Source organism: Drosophila tropicalis, unplaced genomic scaffold (assembly GCF_018151085.1).
Source record: "Drosophila tropicalis isolate 14030-0801.00 unplaced genomic scaffold, ASM1815108v1 contig_845, whole genome shotgun sequence".
Classification (NCBI taxonomy): domain Eukaryota; kingdom Metazoa; phylum Arthropoda; class Insecta; order Diptera; family Drosophilidae; genus Drosophila; species Drosophila tropicalis.
The window spans coordinates 1,529,782-1,550,355 of NW_027173338.1; the positions used below are offsets into that span (position 1 = coordinate 1,529,782).

At 35.5% G+C, this 20,574-nt stretch overlaps 4 protein-coding genes across 7 annotated transcripts in view; 1 reads left to right on the forward strand and 3 right to left on the reverse strand.

Annotated features, from left to right (window-relative positions):
- Positions 1-836: 836 nt before the first annotated feature.
- On the reverse strand, positions 837-2,820 carry Ance-2. The gene is given in 5 exon segments (XM_068294787.1): positions 837-1,125; positions 1,185-1,745; positions 1,799-2,499; positions 2,501-2,731; positions 2,794-2,820. Coding segments are annotated over 5 exon segments (1,809 nt in total).
- A 140-nt stretch (positions 2,821-2,960) lies between these two features.
- Ance (Angiotensin converting enzyme) lies at positions 2,961-7,281 on the reverse strand. Its single transcript, XM_068294738.1, has 8 exons — positions 7,194-7,281; positions 5,219-5,283; positions 4,601-5,147; positions 4,173-4,536; positions 3,550-4,116; positions 3,352-3,492; positions 3,116-3,288; positions 2,961-3,050 (listed from the first exon to the last, which is right to left on the reverse strand). The coding sequence occupies exons 2-8, from the start codon at positions 5,258-5,260 to the stop codon at positions 3,034-3,036; spliced, it is 1,851 nt and encodes a 616-aa protein (XP_068150839.1). The 5' UTR covers positions 5,261-5,283; positions 7,194-7,281; the 3' UTR covers positions 2,961-3,033.
- A 1,751-nt stretch (positions 7,282-9,032) lies between these two features.
- On the forward strand, positions 9,033-15,697 carry Smg5 (Smg5 nonsense mediated mRNA decay factor). 4 transcript variants are annotated; one of them, XM_068294731.1, is made up of 6 exons: positions 9,033-9,136; positions 9,583-9,799; positions 9,884-11,523; positions 11,586-12,974; positions 13,986-14,144; positions 14,207-15,697. In XM_068294731.1, exons 2-6 carry the CDS (start codon positions 9,603-9,605, stop codon positions 14,446-14,448), a joined length of 3,627 nt encoding a protein of 1,208 aa, XP_068150832.1. In that variant the 5' UTR covers positions 9,033-9,136; positions 9,583-9,602; the 3' UTR covers positions 14,449-15,697. The 4 variants fall into 4 exon arrangements, with proteins under 4 accessions (XP_068150832.1, XP_068150835.1, XP_068150834.1 ...); XM_068294734.1 differs by lacking the exon at positions 9,033-9,136 and adding an exon at positions 9,266-9,520; XM_068294733.1 differs by lacking the exon at positions 9,033-9,136 and adding an exon at positions 9,266-9,517.
- A 3,164-nt stretch (positions 15,698-18,861) lies between these two features.
- Positions 18,862-20,574, reverse strand: part of CenG1A (Centaurin-gamma-1A) — a 67,338-nt gene continuing 65,625 nt past the window's right edge. The window contains 3 exon segments of the mRNA XM_068294735.1: positions 18,862-20,072; positions 20,143-20,345; positions 20,348-20,508. Of these exon segments, the coding sequence (XP_068150836.1) occupies positions 19,725-20,072; positions 20,143-20,345; positions 20,348-20,508 (712 nt within the window). The 3' untranslated portion in view covers positions 18,862-19,724.

Here is a 20,574-nt window from a genome sequence, read left to right on the forward strand (position 1 = left end):
TTATACAAATATTCGTTAAATCAAACGAATTATGCATTCTTTTTCTCATAACTCAATTAAAAAACTATTATCCAAGAAATACGAAACAGGATCAGAAAATAAGATACTTTTTTCATGTGTCGATTTCTAGCAAAATTAAAATTTTATTTCCTAGAACCAAGTCGTTGGTTAGGGTGATAAAATGTTAACAATTTAAGGAAACTCAAGGAACTCTTTAAGTATCTTATCCCATCTTATTGTGATGAAGATGGATGGCCAACATACCTCGTTCTCTATTTGGTCTTTTTAATTTTGCCTCCGACATTGTCGGTAAAGCTGTGTAATACATTTTCCAATACATTATGCCAGTGAAGTCTCGCATCATATCAGAAGAAAATTTCCGCAATGCCTTTACCCTGCTTATTTGCCAAAATGTGTGACTAGTTGATTCCCAGCCACCGTTGAGGATTAATTCTTTCAGGCTAGCTTATTAAGATTAATATCCTGGGTTAGGTGAAGACATAATGTTTCTAATAATATCATCTCTATCCAAGATCGATCAAATGATAAGCCAAAAAATTACAACAATAATTCTATTATTTCTAAAGTAAACTGTTAAGATTTGAAAAGTTGAATAAAATTACGAAAATATTTGAAATTATTTCCCATTTTTAAAATATACATAAATACTTTTCTTAGTTAATACATCTTGCTGAGTTTTTTGTACGACTTTTGTCTACTAATTCTCGACCTTAAATAATATTTCAGTTTTTGCATACTTTTAGTACTCGCAAACCGCTTACAATAGAAAAATCAAGTGGACTTTTAGGCTGATAAGTATTATATATGTTAACGCTTTATGTCCAACCCACATCCAAATTGTTTAAGCGATTTTGTTGCACAAGCCAATTGTGTAATGGCTGAAAGTAGCTCAGAAGCCCATCGATATTTAGCTCCGTTTCGCCAAGTAGGTCTTGCAAGACATGTCTATAATGTTGCGAGGAGCCCAAGGACATGGCATGTTGTAAACTAGGACCAAGTCGACTCTGATCCGAAAGATCACATAGATCCAAGGGCCTCTCCTGACCAGTTCTGGAGCAATAGTGTTTTAGCAATTGAAACTGCAAAACTGTGCTGAATATTTGGCTAAAAAGAAAGTAAGTAAATCAAAGACGAAACCCAATGAGCATGGGAGTGAAACGCACCTGGCATATTGATCATCTACCTCCATTAAGAGTTTAGCTGGCACATCAAATTCAGCATTAGTTCTTCTCTTTGGTGCCGCTGCTCCGGTATAGAACTCCGTTAGACGCCAATAGGCCTCATTGTCATCTGCTTTTATGTGACCACTCAGAGCCTCCACTCTATATCGATCGAGTACATAGAAAACTGGCAATAGGAATATCACTCTCAAACCTTGAATATATAAACGATTCAGACGAGCTGGCAATTGAAACCATTTCGATTCCTTTATCAGGCCTATTTTGTGTAGATAGCGCGGCGAAGTGGCTGCCAAAGAGAAACATTTGCCAATTGCATCGCTAAAATGTAGAAAAGGTTCTTCCTGCAAGAGTGTCGGTTGATCAGCGGTTGCCCTAAAGAAATGTACATCACATTGTGCCTCAAACATATTGAAGAAACGTTCCTCATCATTGAGAGGACAATAGGTGAAATTGATCTGTCGTAGAGCATAGAAATGCCAAGCCTTGTGAAAACAATGATCCTCCTCCTGATAAGCCATTGGTTGAGCAAAACTCCACAGGGAACTTGTCAAAAAGACTCAAATTAGAGACACCAAATTTATCTTAATCAAACTTACCTCTCCAATTGTGGCAAACCAATGCCTCTAAAATATTCAGCCACATTCCAAAAGACTCTCTGGGTGGTGGTCCAACCACGTCTTTGTAAGGCCTCTGTTATATTGAACAAACCCACATTTGGTGCTGGTAAGTCTACAAACCATTCTGCGTGAACTCGACGAAAGGCATTGCCTATGAAAATCTCTGATAAATGTTGAGGATACGGTCGGCCTTTGGGTATCAAACGTTCCCCATACATTTTCCTCAAAGAGCCTCGAACATGAGCATGAAATTGCAGAAATAAAGGTCTCAATGCAGCCATAAAACCATCCAGAATCCTTAAAGTCTCCACGCCATTCAATTCCAGGCCACGAAACCAATAATCCTCTGCCTGCAGATAGCCATTAAGACGCGCTGTCTTTTTGTAGAGCTCCATGAACTCGACAAATTGTGAACGTGTACTCAAACCAGTTGAACGTCGCCATTCATACCAATAATACTCGATCTCGTCGATATTTTTACTCTCTTGTACTATTGATTGGACATCTGGTATTAGGCTCAAAGTGCAGTTTTCTCGATTTTCATATGCACAAAGCTTGACATTCTTATAACTCTCACTCATATTGGCGGATACAGAGTAGATACGTCTTAATTCCATACCCGTCAGTGCCTCATAGCCCAACTGGGGCAACATTGAGAGTAGTCGACGTTGCTGTAAGTTTTCCACTTGGGTTTTTTTTAAACTTTTTTCTTTCATTGTTTAAGTAGTTAATGTATTTCATTAATCGTTCATTGGCAATTTTAATTTGTAAAAGGGCAACCAGATCATTGGGTCCTTGGATTTCATGTTGTAATTGAGCTAGAACCTCTTGATCGTAGGCTAAAGCTAAGTTATGATTAGCTTCATTGAGAAATTCAGTCAAGGATTGTCCTAAAACTGAGCCCCAACAAAGCTAAGAAGAAATATAATCAAGTTGCTTTTAATTTGGTAAACAAAAGTTTCCATAAAACTCACTGAAATAAGCAGACAAAAATTAAACATTCTGTTCACAAAACGTTCTGAGCTTGTTCACTTAACTTTAACAACTGACCAAAAGTGGCGCCCAGTATTCAGAATTTGTAATTATAATGTGGTCTAGTTTTTTTCTCTCTCTCTTTCTCTGTGTTGAAACAAAATACAAGATTCTTGACAACTTTATTGAGCAAAAAAGAAGTTCAAAAAGAATGATACAAAAATATTTTAAATTTTCCACATTTAAGAGGCCACACATTCTGCAAATAAAAGAGAATTTGATTTACATAAACTCTCTTTAAAGAGATTCTGCTTGGGGACTTACTATCAGATGTAGTCCAGCCTATATGGACATTATTTTTGATATTTTCAGCTTCTAGCCAAACGCGCAGGGGTTCAAAATATTCAGCAATAGCCTTGCCAGTCATGGTACGTTCGCCATTGAAGGCCTCTAATGCATCTGGCCAGGGTTTCGAGGCACCCAAAGAAAGCATGTTTCTATTGAAGAAAAACAAAAATTTAGAAATTACATATTTTTGGCTCTTTCTGATAAGGACTCACTTGAAGGCTTCTCCTGCAGCTGCACTGCCATAAATATCACAATTATCCAAGGGCAAATCAACATTTGAAGCATCGTATTGTCCAGCCTTAATGCAGGCAGACTTGTAGAACTGGAACTGTATGATAAAGGATACCAAATATCTGCAAACAGAAATCAATTAACAAACCATCTTATCGAGTATATCCTCCATCGCTTACCTCAAATACTCGACATCTGCGGATATATGATATTTAGCTGGGGCATCAAAATCTTTCTCACTACGCACAACTGGTGGTTCGATGCCCGAGTATTCATCTCTTAGCTTCCAGAAGGCACAATTCCAATTCTCCTTCTCCACCTGACCACGGAATAGAGCCCAACGCCACTTGTCCAGAGTAAAGGCAAATGGCAGGAAGACTATCTTATCCAAGGCCATCAAGAAGAGCTGATTAATGCGAGCCTCTTCATCGCGTACATAATTGGTTAGTAGACCAATTTTTTCCAAATGCTTGACCGTGGACACTGAAAGCGAAAGGACATCGCCGACAGCCTCATGGAAGCCAGGATTGGCACCAGTGCGAAAAACGAATGGTAAATGTTGATACTGTAGGAAATACTGTATATGGCCTAGCTCATGATGCACTGTGAACAATTGACTCTGAGTGAGAGTGGTGCATTGTTTGATCCTCACGTCGTCCTTGAGATAAAAGTCCCAGGCACTGGCATGGCAAATTAAATCACGACCATCGGTTGGTTTCTCAATAATCGATTTATCCCAAAAGTCTCTGAAAAAATTAATATTATTATTTAAGGTAATCAACTTTAGTTAAATCTAACTTACTGTGGCAATTTAGTTAGATTCATGGAGGTAAAGAAATCATCGCCCATTTGGAACATCTTTAGAGCTGTATAACCCTGTTTGACCATCTCATCGCTTACATCGACCAATGGCTTCTCGGGAAAAGGCGAGACAATCTCCGCAATGTCAGACCATTGTTGGGCCCACATATTGCCCAGAAGATGCATGGGTATGGGACCCTTTTCGGATACCACTTCATCGCCATAATACTTTCTCAAACGATAACGCACATAGCCATGAACTTGCTCATAGAGTGGGCGTATCTCAGCGAATATATCCTCAAGTTGCTGCTCAAATGTTGCATCCTCATATTCATCCAACCACAATTCAGCACCCGATGTAAAGTCTACAAATCAAAGAAGGCAAATTCAAAGAATGTTCTTTTCAAACAAAGATTTGCCCAAACTTACTATTCAATTTGGCAGCCTTGGTATTAAGTTCGACATATTTCTCAAACTCAGAACGCACTGGTGTTCCAGCTTTGTCGTAGAATTCACGCCAATAATACTTTAATTCCTCTGGGTCGCGACTCTTGGTGATCACCTCCTCAATTTCGGGTTCTAGGGCCAAATCACATTTCTTATCATCCTTATAGTCGCAGACCTTGACCTTTGCAAAATTCGATTCCATGGCCGAGACAGTCTCCAAAAATTCAGCATAATCAGCCTCTGATAAAGCGGCATAGCCCAATTTGGCTAAAGATTTGAATTGACGCTTCAATTCTTCGGATTGATAGCTACGCCATTGGAATTTCTGTATATCGGCTGAGACCTCTTTTAGGAATTTGGCCAATTCGGCGGATATTTCATTCTTCTTCTTCTCATTCTCATCGGTTATGTTTGAGGCATAATCCCAAGCGGCTTCAGTTTCCACATTTGTGCGTTTGGCCAGCTCTTTATTCAGATTCTCCAAATACTCTTTGGCCTGGATTTCCTCTTTCACCAAGGCTTGACTTAGCTAAAAAAACAAACAATTTATATATACATATGAGATCCATCTAAAGGAAAGATCTTATTTAAACTACTTACCGCCAGGACAGTCGCTAGTACCAGCAACAGAAACAGCTTCATTTTCAGCTAAAGCTCACAGTCAACTGAAATGTGAAAACATTTTGTTATTTATTTTTGTTTGAAATTTTGAATTTAAGATTAGAATCTGAAAGATGACGTCGAAAAGTCTCCGTAATTAATTTAAATGTTATACATTTTGCCTGATCCCGGGGTCAGCATGGCAAACAAAAAAGAAAAGAAAAAAAAGTACACTATAAATGATATTGAATTTGGCTCGCACATGCTATTTCCCTCTCGACATCGAATAGTTTATTTCGAACTAATTCATATTATCATTGCGTCCGATAAGATCGCTTCGATTGATAACTTAATTGCACAACTCATTTCAAACTGTTGCAAATGGGCCGTTCAAATTATCGCAAGTCAAGTTCAGACAGAAATGATTTACAATTCAAGTAACGAGTCATTTTGATGACATTTCAAATATTTTCAATATTTTTTTCATATTTATAAGTAATTTTAGAAATTACCAAACAAAACTTATCGACTTGTGCGTTTTTAATTGCTAATATCGTCGTTTTAATACGTGTTAATTATAGGTTGTAATTTTCACGATCAATAAATCTACTTATATAAATAACCTTTTTTGTTAAGTAAGAACTCTTAAATCTTACAATTAGTATCATTTTAAAACTAAAAAAATGGAATTGTTTAACTTTTTAAAAATTACTTAAAAACTATCGATTTGTTTCATTTAAAGATTAAAGAGAAAAAGTGTTTCAATATAAATTTTCAGAATTATCTTATAATTTTGGCTATTCTCTATTCAAAAAACTTCAAATTTTGCACTTAACTTAATACTAAGGATTGCTTTGTTTCCTTTTCACATTTAGTCGTTAAATTTACAAGAGTTTAAATTTAGTTAATTTAGTTAAATTTTGTTAATAAATATTACGAATACCTTTTAATGATTTAACTAATACATGAAACTAGTTTTAAAATTTATGTGACAAAGTGTCAGATGTCAAAAGTTCTAAATGTATTATTTTTTTCTTCTTTTTTTGTATAATTTCTTTCGATTTTAAAGAAAGCCATGTAAAAATTATTGTTTGATCTGATAAAAAATCCTACATTATATATTCATAAGATATTTTGCCAAACTTAATTTAAATACTTTATTTAAATAAAGAAGTTGTTAATAAAACGTTTTAAGATCATTAGGAAACTAATAGCATAATTAGTTATTCATATATTAAAGAATGCGAAAAGAGTTAACTTAGTGAGAGAGTTAAAAGTCAAGAGAATTATATCTGCCATCTTTAAAAAGTTTAAACAAAGTTGTTGGCCATTTTATTACCCCTTAATTTAAAATTACTCAGGCAAATAACATTTTAATGTTTGAAAACCTTTGAGTTTATGTTTGCAAATGACTAAGATTTAGTGGAATTTAAGTTTTCTTCGTATATATTGCTAAAAGTTGTCTTAGAACCATTTTAATTTGTTTTAGATGTTTAAAAATTCACATGGCCCTGCTAATTTCTATCTCCAAAAGTAGTTCAAAGTGCCAAGGGACCATATTAGAGTGGTAAATTGTGTTAAAACTTTCATTCGCTGGGTAAATTCTATGGTTTAATATCACCTCAACTATATCGATAAAGATCATAAATAATCTCAACGATAAGCACTGAAATAAACTCGAACTACCGTTAAAGTGTGTGAGATAACTTGTTCACAAATTTATAGCATTGTCCACTCATACTAATGACGATGACTATAGCTAATCCATCCATTGGTTGTAAGTTTACCCATAGATAAGATTGTTAAACAAACAGTTTAACTACAATTTACGTCTACTTTATCTCTCTCGCTTTCGTCTCGTACAATAAATTGCCCTTGTAATTAGTTAAAGCAATAAGTGAAACCGAACACAATTTTATTTGTTAATTATGAATTCAATTTTGTTTTTGCGAATTTTTAATCAAGAGAAACTTACAGTTTGTTTTTTTATATATACTGTATATGTAGGTTTTTTTTTAAAGAAAAACGAACGAACTTGACCGGCCGCCTCGCCAGCAAATTGAGACTGAAAACGTTTGAATGGCATTGCGTGAGTTTTATAGCCAAGAACCCCGAGACGACAAATATTAATCGGCAATCGAGCGATCGCGACGTGACCATAACAATAACAATCTATACTGATAGACGAACTCGAAGTTGTCCAGAGAGAGAGAGAGAATTGTCAGATATATACAGACATTTATTTCAGGTAAACTGATGGCAAAGAGAGATAGAGAGAGACTTAGAAGAGACTCGACAAACTCATTAAATATGCCTGACGCATTTCTTCGATGAAGGCTCCAAAAGGAAGGTAAGATGCTACATTCGAAATTTGATGCATTCGGTCCGAGGGAGTGCCTTTTGAGATACCCTATAAAAATTAATGACGCAACTAAGTATATTATTTTGACTAGAGATTAATTTTTTAGAAGTTAATGACGATATCATTCAAATGAGTACATATATGATAATCCATGTTCCGTTGTATACAGAGTATATCATATATTTAATTTTAACTAAACTATCCCAAGTAGATAAAGTCATACTCTTTAGTCATTTTTAAATCAAACTTTGGTTAATACTCCTTTCAGGAAATCACCTAGTACTGCTACATTTTAATTCTATAACAGCTCTTTGTGTTATATAACTATTTCGACCGTTCTCTATGCGTTCTACTGATTTTGACAAATCTACTGCTTATAGTAACAAAAATACGAAAGACGATACAAAGCTTAAACCCTGAATCAGACAAATATATAATTTCAATCAATTTATGGAAATAAAACTAAGAAGAACTTAAGTAATACATGAAAGAAAATTAAATTTCACTTTAGTTTTCTAATCGTTTTGAAATGTCTATCAAAGTCAATCTGAATATACCCTTTATTAAAAACAATTACAGGGTATTGCAAACGTGAAAATTAAACAAAAATGATAGTGATAGGTCATAATTTACTTAGGTGCGGCAAAATGTATTTTTAGTGCGATATTTGCTTAATGAAATGTCCTGAAAGTTGAATATCCTGTTTATGGCATAAAATAAATAATGCAAGATATAGTTATCGGTTGGTGATGTCCTGCATAAAGTATTTTATGACTATGTAAATTTCGATCATTAGTAATTATCTTTTTCACATTGAGATATGACAAAAAGGTGAAACATCTGAAAGACCTTTTGATCACAAAAAGGCCACGATATCTTACTGACCAGTTCTTTTGAAGTGGAGAAGAGTACGAATGCCCAGCTCGATGGAAAGTTTTTATCTTTTCATTAGTCGCTGTGTTTTCTTGCTGCAATTTTTGTGATTAGAATTGTATTTACACAATTCTGCAAATTAAAGTGACTGATAAAAGTGCACTTTCTGAGAAAACTAACAAATGCTAATAAAAAAAATAACTCATTAAGGAATATGTTACCATTGCTTGATTAATATACTATTAATAAAATTCAATAATATGTAATAAAGTAAAGTAATGGTGATTATTTGATCCTTTAGCTATTCGGTGTTGCTTTGACCTTGAACAAGTAATGTTAGAGAAATGTATTAAAAAAAAATTTCAATGGGAGACATGTGAATTTATAGTTTATTCTTTTTTACCAATTCCATCGCCTACAAAGGATGAAACTGAAAAATAAATATTCAAATTATATTTTTCCACCTGCCCAAAAGTATGCTAAGCATATTGCATTTTAAGATTGGCGCCACCGAGCATTCCATCGATGGTGGCTCTACTCGATAAAAGCGATAAAATGATATCGACCAAACTCCCATCTCTATTAGTCAACATAACACAACAAAGAAGAATTGCAAAAACGTGAAATTGCTCAAGTAAAAAATTATAAAAAACGCAGAAAGCAATAATAAAAACTGATAAAAGGTAGAACAAATAAAAGTGAAGAGAAATTGCCAGTCACTTGTGAATTGCATTGAAGTGGGGGATAAACCCGAATTTTATTTGGCGAGAGAGAGAGGTGGAAAGTAGATACTGGGCCAGGCTAAAGCAACAGAGTTTAATTGATTATTCAATAAACTGCGCCATATATACAACATTAACAACACACATGTTATTTTGTTTGTGTATAAGTGTGCGTCATCGAATAACAACAACACACAAACAAAAAACAAAGTTATAAAAATAACAAGCAAGCTGCAAATTTCATGTTTAAACAACAATTCGTCAGCAAAAAATAAAAATAAAAAATACCCATACATATATACAGAGACATTCCAGAAACAGCTGGAAGATAAGTGTGAGAAAGTAGTGAGAATAGCAACGAAAAAGATAGTTAATTTTAATAATAATCTTTTGTTGCTTTCTTGTAGATTGGAAAAAATTGTGCATAATGGAAGCGACTCTCAGCTCGGAAGGCTCGAATGCCTCCAGCGAGTATGCCATGGACGGGGGCAGCAATGGTGGATGTAATCCTCGTACACGCTGCCTGGAGATGAATCTAATAAATAACGGACAATGCGGAGGCGGAGGGACAAGCAATGGGAACGAGGGTTCCCTACTAACTCAGGAGGTCAAAGATTTATATAGGTAAAAGTTGTCTCTATGATGAAATTATTGACTTGATCGTGACTAATAGAAATGGTTTTCCCCCTCCACATCGTAATTCTTCAGAACATTATACACTGCCTCTAAGCAATTGGATGATGCCAAAAGAAATGTGCAAACGATACAGCAACTCTTTCAGCATGACATCGAAGAGAAGCGCTCAACACTTGTTCAGCTCTGCAAACAAATCATATTCAAAGACTATCAATCGGTGGGCAAGAAGGTTCGTGAGGTAATGTGGCGTCGTGGCTATTATGAGTTTATAGCCTATGTCAAGAAAAATTGGCATAAACAAGGACAACAAGATGGTGGCCTTACGTCCCAGGAGAATATCTTAAAATTGGAGAAATTCCTATGCGCTGGCATCTTCAATTATAAACGTCTATCATCGAGAATGGAAGAGATTTACGATTTGGATCTCAAGTATCTTATTGATTTCTCGATTATCAGCGAAGGGTATATATCCGATCTAATGTCAGAGGGCTCTGATGTCAATACCCAAGCAGTGGATAAAAGTTTGGAAGCCGTTTCCTTCGCCCTGGACACCATACACTCATCGCTCTTGAGTCTGGGTGATTTGCATCGCTATTTCTTGGATTTTCGCATTGATAGCAAATTGAGCATTAGCAAGGAACAAGTGGCCAAATATTATTTAGAGGCATTCAAACTGAATCCAGCCATTGGCATGGCCCAAAATCAATTGGGTACACTCTTCTATGGACAAAACTATGATTTGGATTCAACCTATCACTATTTATATTCGTTGGTGTGCATCATACCATTCGAGTTGAGTGAGAATAATTTAAACAAATTATTTGCCAAGCACACCGAATATTTGGAAAAACTTGATCCAGCTAAATTGGAATTTAATATTGAGGATTTTTTTGCACGCTTTTATCTAATCGTTGATATCTTCTTTTTTGACAAAGAGGTACCCGATTTTAATTCGCTGTGTCATTGCGTTCTCATCGATTGGCGTAAAATCTTGTGCTCTCAGCAATTTCGTTTGCCCGAATCGAGTATATTCAAGATCATTTCGATACTCTTTTTCTGCTTATCAAAGTTGAAAATGATTAACTCACCGAAAGTGTATTCATTGCATGCCTTCCTCGTGGCTGCCTGTTCTGATTTAATGGACTCTTGCATTGTGAGCATTGAGCAAACAATTTTAGCTCGTGCCGCCGACAACGAAAAATTCCAGGCAGAGTATGAACAACGTTTCCAGGAATTTGATACAGTGGTGCGTAAGTCACGCAATGAATATAAAAACTGGTTAGCCGCTGTCGGTGAATGTGAGCGAAAGGATAAAAAGCTGATGACACGTCCACATTCGCTCAAGGACTGTAGTTCCGATTCGCGTGACAGTCAACACTCGGTGGATGATGTGGTCAAGACCCAGGAGGCTCAGGATACCGATAAATGCGGTGAACCCATCTCCACCCGCTCGAGCGACGAAGCTAAGGAGAGTGATCTAAAGACACCGCTCTCATGTAAGAGCAAGAGGCGTGGCATGCGTTTACGACGACGTCGTCGTAAGATTGCCCAGTCGGATGATAGTTCATGCTATGACAGTGAAAGTGACATGGATACTGATTTCTATAGCGATGAAGAGGACTATACCGATTTGAGTTCCAATTTCGATACGGATTTCAGTGACATTGATGCCGGTCCAGGCGAACAAGGTGGCGAGGAGCCCTATGAATCTGGTAAAGCGTCAATCCCACCTTCCCTTGATCTCCTTTTTAATAGTTTTTGTTCTTTTTCTCAGCTGCCTATTTAAAAAAGGAGCGCAAAAGTGGCGGCGGTGGTGCCAAGGTCTATTCGGACAGCGAGGATGTGGTCATTGAAGAGGAGAAAATTGTCTATCCCGATGAGTTGATGGAACGTAGACCTAATTCCCAAGAGATTGATTCGGAAGAGCTTCTACGCAGTTTTGAAGTCCTTCAGCTTAATTTCAAGAGTACCGAAGAGCAACAACAAACTGAAGCTAAGAGCGCTGGAGAGGGGGATCAAGTTCCTGCTGATGTTAATCTTCCACCAACATTGGCACCTTTCACCATTACAGAGCCACCCAAGAAGCTCATCTATCGCAACAAGTATACAAAAATCAATCCAAATATTATAATCGATTGCCTACACAATGAGCCGACTATACGTGCTTTGAAAATGCTTTTCGATTGGTTGCGCATTAATCCGGAAATATTGATCGGTTGCTATCACTCCAATCCGGAATTTGTGCACAAGATTATGAAGTTATTAAACTATTGCAACATTGATGTCTTCACCCGTAAAGTTTACTTTGAGCGTGAGCTTCTGACCACTAGCAATGTGCGTGAGGCTCTTGTCGAGCTCTTTGATGTGCGTGCCAATGTTCCATTGAGCGAGGATTTCGCTTTCAAGAATTTCGACATATTCCAAAGCACTCAAATCACTCTGGATTGGGAGACCATCATAAGGGAACGTGTTACTCCACAGGAGGAATCCATTTTGCGCATCTTTAAAATGGTCGACTTTGGTTTCTTTATATGCAAGCAGAAGAAATTTAACTATCGCTTCTGTGTGAAGACGCGACGTTTCACCGAGAATCAAAAGAAGAAACAACGCGAGGAGAAGAAGGGCGGCGGTTCCAGGCGACGTGAGAGACGCACGGCTCCTAAGACTACACGCAAACGAAACGAGGGACGCACCCGACGCTATTCGGATCGTAAGAACGGCATTGTACGCAAGAGTTATACTAGTAATGAGGAAAAGGATACGGTCGAGGAATGTCGCAAATTACCCCGCAAGGGCTATCTACGTAATCGTAATGCTGAAAAGGCCGCAGCTGTCATCGCTAGTGCCACGGGCACTTCAGTAGCTGGTGGCACATCCGCCTCGACCACCACAAATAGTGTGATTGAGAAGCTAAACAATGTTGCCTCCAGCTCGGGCGCCGATGAAGAACGTTCCGAGGCCATGTCCAAGAAATGCGAACTAATGGGCAAACTTTGGCTGCAAAATGAAGTAGAAACACTCGAGGAGAAACTTCGCGATAGTCCAGCTCATGTGGTCATGTCACCATTTGTTGTTGTCGATTCCAAGGCATTGACGGAATACAATGGAATCGTCAAGTCTTTGGTTAGAACCAAGAAATGCATTGTCTTGATACCCAATGCAGGTGAGTTTATCTATTTACAAAAAATTTGTCTGTCATTGCATATTTTAAGAACAAGCGATAAGCATTTGCCTGTTTTTTTTTTTTCTTTCATTTTTTATTGATAAGTGATCCGATTACCACCATAAAAATTTCACAAACTTGTTTAAATAGTCATCACGGGACATTTTAATTGAATATGCTGACAAAAGAACGAACATGTACAAAAACAAGCACTTTGGTTTTTTAAAACAACTTTGACCGAGTTTCTCAGCACTATTTTATATTAGAAATGGACTTTGCCTAGTACACAGGATTGTTCTTAATTCGATTATCTTTCAAAGGTAAATTGACAGCTATTTTCTATCGTTTTCGATGTGTTGCGTATTCAATGAAATGTCAATCTTTTTTTTTTTGCTTTTCGAAATACTACTGTGTCAGATTACAGAGTTGTCGAACTTACGTACAAGTTTCTATTTTGTGTGCAAATCCTGACAATTAAAAGGGTTTTTTGAATCTAGTCCTAAGGAACCATTTTGTTAATTAATTAAAAAAGAATTATGTATAGATTTTATTTGACGCTTAATAGAAACTATGAAATATTTCGATTGCGCACATTTTAAATTGCTTCCGAGCATGAACAATTGGAAACTATAGCAGATCGATTTCATTTCGATGTAGATTTTAGTTGTAAACTATCTTGGACAAAACAATATCCATACACTAGCCTGGGATTCGAACCCGGATGCACGGTGTTCAGTTGCTACATTTACCGAAGACTGCAGAAAAGTTATTATGCATAAAGATGTCTAAGTTATCACTAACAATCACAAGAATCATTTGGCTCAAACAAAATATTTTGTTATTTTAATTCCATTCTTCTTTTCTAATCTTAGAAGACCTAGAACTAGTTCAAGGGTTAAAAATCAGCCATTTTGTACCATATTTTTAAATTTTTAATTTCTTGTTATGACTTTTACAACTATAAGTAATATTGAACTGTACTAATCTATATCAATCTTTGTCTATAAATAGTTCTCAATGAGTTGGATGAGTTGAAGAAGCGCAGCGAAAATGTGCGTCATGTTATACGTTGGTTGGAACAGGAGTTCAAGCATGGCAATCGTCATTTGAGAGCCCAACGTGAAAATGAGAGTCAGCCGTTGACTCTATTGAAGATTTCACGTAAAATGGGTAAGACTATTCAAGAGAATGTTTGATAAATGAATATTAATCATATTCTAATTTCTTTCTAGATCGCGATGCTTCAGTCTTTTTGCAGATAGCTCAATTCTGTAATCATTTGGTGGCCAATCATGCCGATCCACATGTCAGTGAGCTGCAAAAGAATGTGGTCACGTATCTATCCGGTGACAATCTGCATGAGAAGAATCGTCAACAGCAGAATTTCAGTTATACAGGCATATTGGATTCAATACCCGTACGCTATGCCCAAATTCAAAGTTTCTATGCCAAATTTAAGGCAAATAAAAAATGAATGATTCCATGGAACGGCGACAGCGGCGATACTACCACAAACATGTTTCTACATAAACGGCAACTGCAGCAGAAACCGAAAATGTTGCTAAATTGCAAGCAAGTAGCGGAATATGGGATGCAAGCAATAACAAAAACCAACCAACGCGACATGCAGTTACCGAAAAAACAACAACAACATCAAAAACGAAAACAACAACACCAAGTTAACGAATGTTTCTCACTCAGGCGGCGGTGGTTAGAACTAAATTCAAACAGAAAAGGCAAAACAAGGAGAAGAATAACAACAACAAACAACCAGCAAATTGATGCTACTACAGTCACGTAGTACTCTCACGGTTCCTCCGTGTATATGTGTGTGTGTGTGTGAGTGGTGTGGGTCCAAAACCAAAACAATTCAACAAAAATTTCAGTTTTATGAACGAGCGTCCAGAGTACTCAAACAAGCTCCGATCGCATGTTTAATCACCCCACCAACATGACCACGTTCTGGCAAAGCGGCAGCAATGCTTGGAATTTGCTTGTTATGTTTTTCTTAGATAAAAACATTTATCGGACAACAACAAGAAAAGAAAACAAAAACAAAAACCAAGAAACAAAAAGAATTCGTTTACTTTCAAACTCAATGGCAACGATGACAACCCCATGAATTACCCCTGAAACGACCACACAGCTAACGTATCAATGGACAAATGGCCAAATCACAACAAACGGATAAACAAAACAAAAAATGCAAAAATCTACATAAAAAAATGATTATATACATATTAAAGGGAACCCCAATAAAAAACATTTACAAGCCCCTAAATCTCCCCTAAAAAGGCAGGCTACTCGCAAAGGAGTAAAAGCAGAAGGTTATGGATTGTCGATCCATTCTCTGATCATTTGTCTGGCCTCAATGTTTACGGAGGAGCAAATTTTTGCAATTCTCTCGCCTCTTTTACCCTCTCTTTGCACCCTCTTTCTCTTAATTTTTCAGTTCATGTTGTCGGCTCTTAAAAAATTTATTTACTCTGTATAACTTACATAAACAATTATGCTTAAAAAACAAAACCAACGTGTCGGACAAGCGCATATGTATCGCATATAAATCTAACAAAAAAGTAAACCCAACTTGTACCCTTTACATAATAACTATGTAAACCCGATGTCTACATGATTTTTAAATGTGCTTTTATCAATTGCAATTGTTTCACTTATATTTTCATTCAATAAAGTGGCCGACAACAAATTTTACCAGCAAAAAACAATATTACTACAAGTTCAATGAACTTTATTTTTTATTTAAAAAAAAAGCGAATCACAATGTTGCTGTGACTAAATAATCTACATGAGGGGCAGCTGTTTATCACTAAGTTCTTGAATGGTGCAGCTTTCTGGGGTCACGTTCGTGATATGCTAGCAATAAAGTTGATTATTGTTTATGAAAATAGTAGCTAAGAAACTTAAGGGGGGCTGTACCTACTAGTAAGTCGGATCGATGTGAATTGTCGACTCAAGAGCCAGTGTAAGACCCATAACCAACAGTATTTAAGATTAGGTTTCCGTTTCGCAACGAATAATCTACTAAATGAATTGCCAAAGGAACCCTTTTGAAGATATTTACAGTCATTGTACAAGCAACAGAATTGCTTTAAACAATTCATTAGGTATTGCAAGTCTAGGTTCTTTAGGTATAAGCAAGTCAGATAACACAGATTTTCAGAATCCTCGTCATCCTGTCGTACGTTTGTTTCTAAAAATTTCATTTTTCAAATCGTTAGACATGATAACTCAAAAATTTACTGACGTCATAAAAAATTTGCAAATATCTTTTAAATAATACCTATAGAAATGCCTTTGAATATTATATTGAAATAATTCTTTTTTAGTTAAAATTGTTTTTACAAATTTTGGTTCAGAATATAAATTAATACAAAATGTATTGTTTTTTGTTTTCCAACCAATAGAGAATTCTTTAATGCCTGAATATTAAGCTACAGTAAGGGCCAGAAATTGAGATTTTTAGAGTTAAGTTCTCTTTGTCTCGGATTGGCTCAATGAAGAAATATTTTTAGTAATTTAGATTATTAACCGTAAGTGTGATTATCTTATCTTCGCCAGTTTTTTCTAAAGTTGCATTTAAACAACAAAACAAAGGCTTATTGAGCATTCTAATCGTCATAAATTGGTGGTCACTACTGTATAACGCTGAGAGCTTCTTGAAAGAAAGGTGTTTACATCCGACACTTAAGAACTTCTGATCGTGTATTGATTATTTTGTTGTTATATTTCTTTATAAGCTTATATGTATACAAAAGGATAAATCTATACACAATGGCAAGTAGTATAGTTTATTAGTCTTTATTTTCACCTAGTAGGCATATCAAAGTATTCGTTAAAGAAGCAATAGAATTCTATTCACTTTTTTTCGAAATCCGTTAGAAGACAGAACAAAGAAAATCAAAAAATTAATTTTTTTTTTTTTTCAAAATTTAATCATGGCTTCTGACAAAATACCTAAGACAATACAAAATATTGTTTGCTCAATGCTTGAAGAAAACGCCAAAATGTTCCAGATTTTGAAAACAGTGAATGCTGCTGAAAGGACTCCACCAAGGGACAAATACTTACCGATTCTTCAGCTCAGAAATGTTTTGCTAATGATGAACGAATATGCTTATAGCTTGGTCAACCAACCGGAAAGAATAGAGTTATTCGTGGATTTCATTACGATTCTGGTGCCTGTTTTGGGAGCTCTTCCGAATTGTGACACTGATAAATTAATTGATTCCATTGCAAGTCTGAAACTCTGTCTAAGAAGTCTGAAATCGCAGAACAGAGGATGTGGTGAATACTAAAATCAGAAAACTTACAACGCTTCAGTTCGCGGAATACAGCAAATGACATTCATTTGGCATTAAGTCATTTGCTTAATTGTTTATACTTTTTGGTATATCTCTATAGAGCTGCGTGCGAAGCTTTCTTTTACAGTCACTTTTCAATGCTCTTGGCATGTCCTTCACTCTTATACACCATGATTAAAAGCAGGATATTTCTTAAGCGGTAAAAAAAAGAAAAGAAAACATTCCTGCGGAATTTGAAGAACTTAAATAAATTATGAATTTGTGACGTAAAGAATTCTACTTATTTGATATTAATGGCGTATTAGTTTGATGGTTTAATAGAAAACCAAGCCAAGACGAATAGCTCCGAAACGATTTTTGGTATTGAACATTTCTTTTTTCAGTTTTACTGAAGCTCGACTAGACCAAAATTCTTTAACTAGCCATAATTACTTGGAAATATTTTTAAATTTATGTGACAAATTTTAGATCAACTTGTAAAAAGAAATAGTTTAGTCTATGTAAGTATATGGGTTAGCTTTGTATTTACACGCATCCTGTCTTATACTAACTCCAACATCAGAATTCATAGTTCAAAACGTGCAGCTTTTCCAAGGACATTTAATTTTGCAATTCTTTTGGTAGCTCTTTCCTTACCCATTAGTCAATCAATGTGGAACAACGTTTTATCTAAAAAAGGCTTATGTTTGCGAAAGAATGGCCTACAATCATAAGAAATAACGAATATATTGATCAAAGTCACTGTTTTCGACCTATCGGTCCTATGGGAGCTCTTGATCAAATTGGGCAATATCGTTAATAGGCAAAATAAACTCTCTAATATTAAAAAATAATGGTAAATTATTCAAATTATTGTTTAAATCAATTGGATTTATAATATTCTTCTTAAATAACATAAAGCAATAAAGGCTTGGAAAAAATGATATATTTTTCGTTACCATCTAGATCAAAAACTAGTCATAGTATTTTTTAACGTAAGGACCTATTGTAAGAATTCCGCTACATCCATACACTAGCCTGGGATTCGAGCCCCGGTCCTAAAAGTTCAGTTGCCTTAATGACTGGGCCATTTAGCATCAAGAGAAGTAGAATAGAATATAAAATGAAAAGCTTTAATACAGAATACTAACAAATACAAGTACTATTAAGATCCGATTAGTTAATTATTTGCATTTAAAAAGCCAAAGATAAATCGTAATATAAATTCGAATAAATTCTTTAATATTTAGTTGGACTAAAAATTTTAAACTAAGAGCTTTAAGAAAAATATATGGATATTCCAACAAAATATTAATCTGGACTCCAAAATTTAAACCTTTAGGGGAAAAAAATAAAAACAATGTTTTAAAATGTTAGTATATTTTTTATTTAAAGAGTTTTTGTTTTTTTTTTTTTTTTGCTTTGTTTTTGTTTGTGGTTTTTATCCAATTAAATTGAGTTTTCTGTTTTTTTTTTTTTGTTTGAAAGCGCACAAATAGCGTACACAATATAGAATTTTTCGGGGTTGGTGTATACATAGAATATTTTGGTTTATATATAGGTATATATATATATTGTATATAGATTGATTTTTGTTGTTTGTCTAATTTTACAAATAGATTTAGCTGTCTGATATATTGTTTTAACGTGCTGTCAATATTTGTGGTAAATTTTGCATTTTGAGGCGTGTGAATTGTTTTTTTTTTTTTGTCTGTTTTTGTTTTTTGTGTTTTTTCTAATCGATTATCGAAGCAATTTCAACTAATTCTTTTTGTTTTTGTTGTTATTGTATATTGGTTACTGTTTATATATATATACATATATTGTATATAGTATAAATTGTTGTTTTGTTTTTGTTTTTTGGCTTTAATCTTAGATTCACTTTGCTTTATATATATGTATATATATGTGTAGTGTATATGTACGTATAATTTCCCTTTTTTTTTTTGTTTTTGCCTCAGCTTATTAATTAATTAATTAATTAGTTGTTTTGCAAACAGACAATTAAAAAATAATAATATTAATAATAATAATAAACCTGCACACAATAAAAACAAATAAATTATAAACTTGAGATTACAACAAGATTCTGTACAGGAACTAAAATAAAAACTAAAGACGAAAAAAAATATTTAAACCAACAAACTAAAAGAAAACTTGTGAAAGTTGCACAACATTCTTAATTAATATAAAGATAATATTATTACTAATTATAATAATAATGATAATAATAATAATAATAATAATAATAATTAACTTTAGCCACACGCATTACTTTTTGTTTTGTTTCAATTTTTAACTAATTTCCGAAAAATTTACACACATTTTCACACAGCGATCAAATCTTAATGAAATTTTTTATGTGTTGCTTATCGTGGGAGGGGGAGGGGTGGGGAGGGAAATTTAACTAATTAAAATTATAATTAATATTGGTTTAATTCTTATGTGTTTATTAGATCACTCCAGAAACAGATTTCTCATAGGGGGTACCCAATGTGTCCCGCCGTCTTGGCAAGGTGCCACTTGCCGTCATTGGCGCCGATTCGGGACAGCCAAGACCGACCAGAAGTTCAACCAGAGCCGTTGTATCCTCTACATTGTAGAGGGGAGCTGGAATGCCACCATTTAGCGTCGCTGGAGCAGAAGGAGCTGCTGCCGGTGGGGCAGCTGGCTGCACATTGCCAGCAGCTGCTGCTGCAGCCGCCTTCATCGATTTGGCCGTGGCCAAAGATTGAGCTGCTCTGGCATAGGCCAGACAAGTACGTCCCTCATGATCCGTATGCTTAATGTTGGCTCCATTCTAAAAGAGAAAGAGAGAAGACAAAAAATTAGTGTCAACTTTAAAGATTTTCCTGAGATTTGAAACTTACCCATATCAACAGTTGGGCTATGGCCAAATTGCCTATGGCACAAGCTAACAGCAAAGGAGTGCGCACATCCCGAGCACTGACATTGGCATTAGCCACCTCGGATGGACAATTGGCCAGAATGGCAACAATTGACTTGATATCCGCACGTATAACAGCCTCAATTAATTGTTGGCCCGGAGTGGGAGTGGCATGACCGGTATTTAGGGGGAAAGAAATTCCTTGGCCTCGTATTTGGTGCGTATCCAACGTTCTTTCTCCTCCCGACTGGCCTGAGCAGTGGGCTTAACTCTTTGCCGTACATTTGCTTCCCAAACCGAATTGGCCAAACTGTTGCCTATAGCTAGCATCACACTAAGATGGGCAGCTCTGTAAGGATTAAAAAAAAATTAATTTTAGAAAAAAATAGCCATAGTTTGAGTGTTGTTTTCTTTG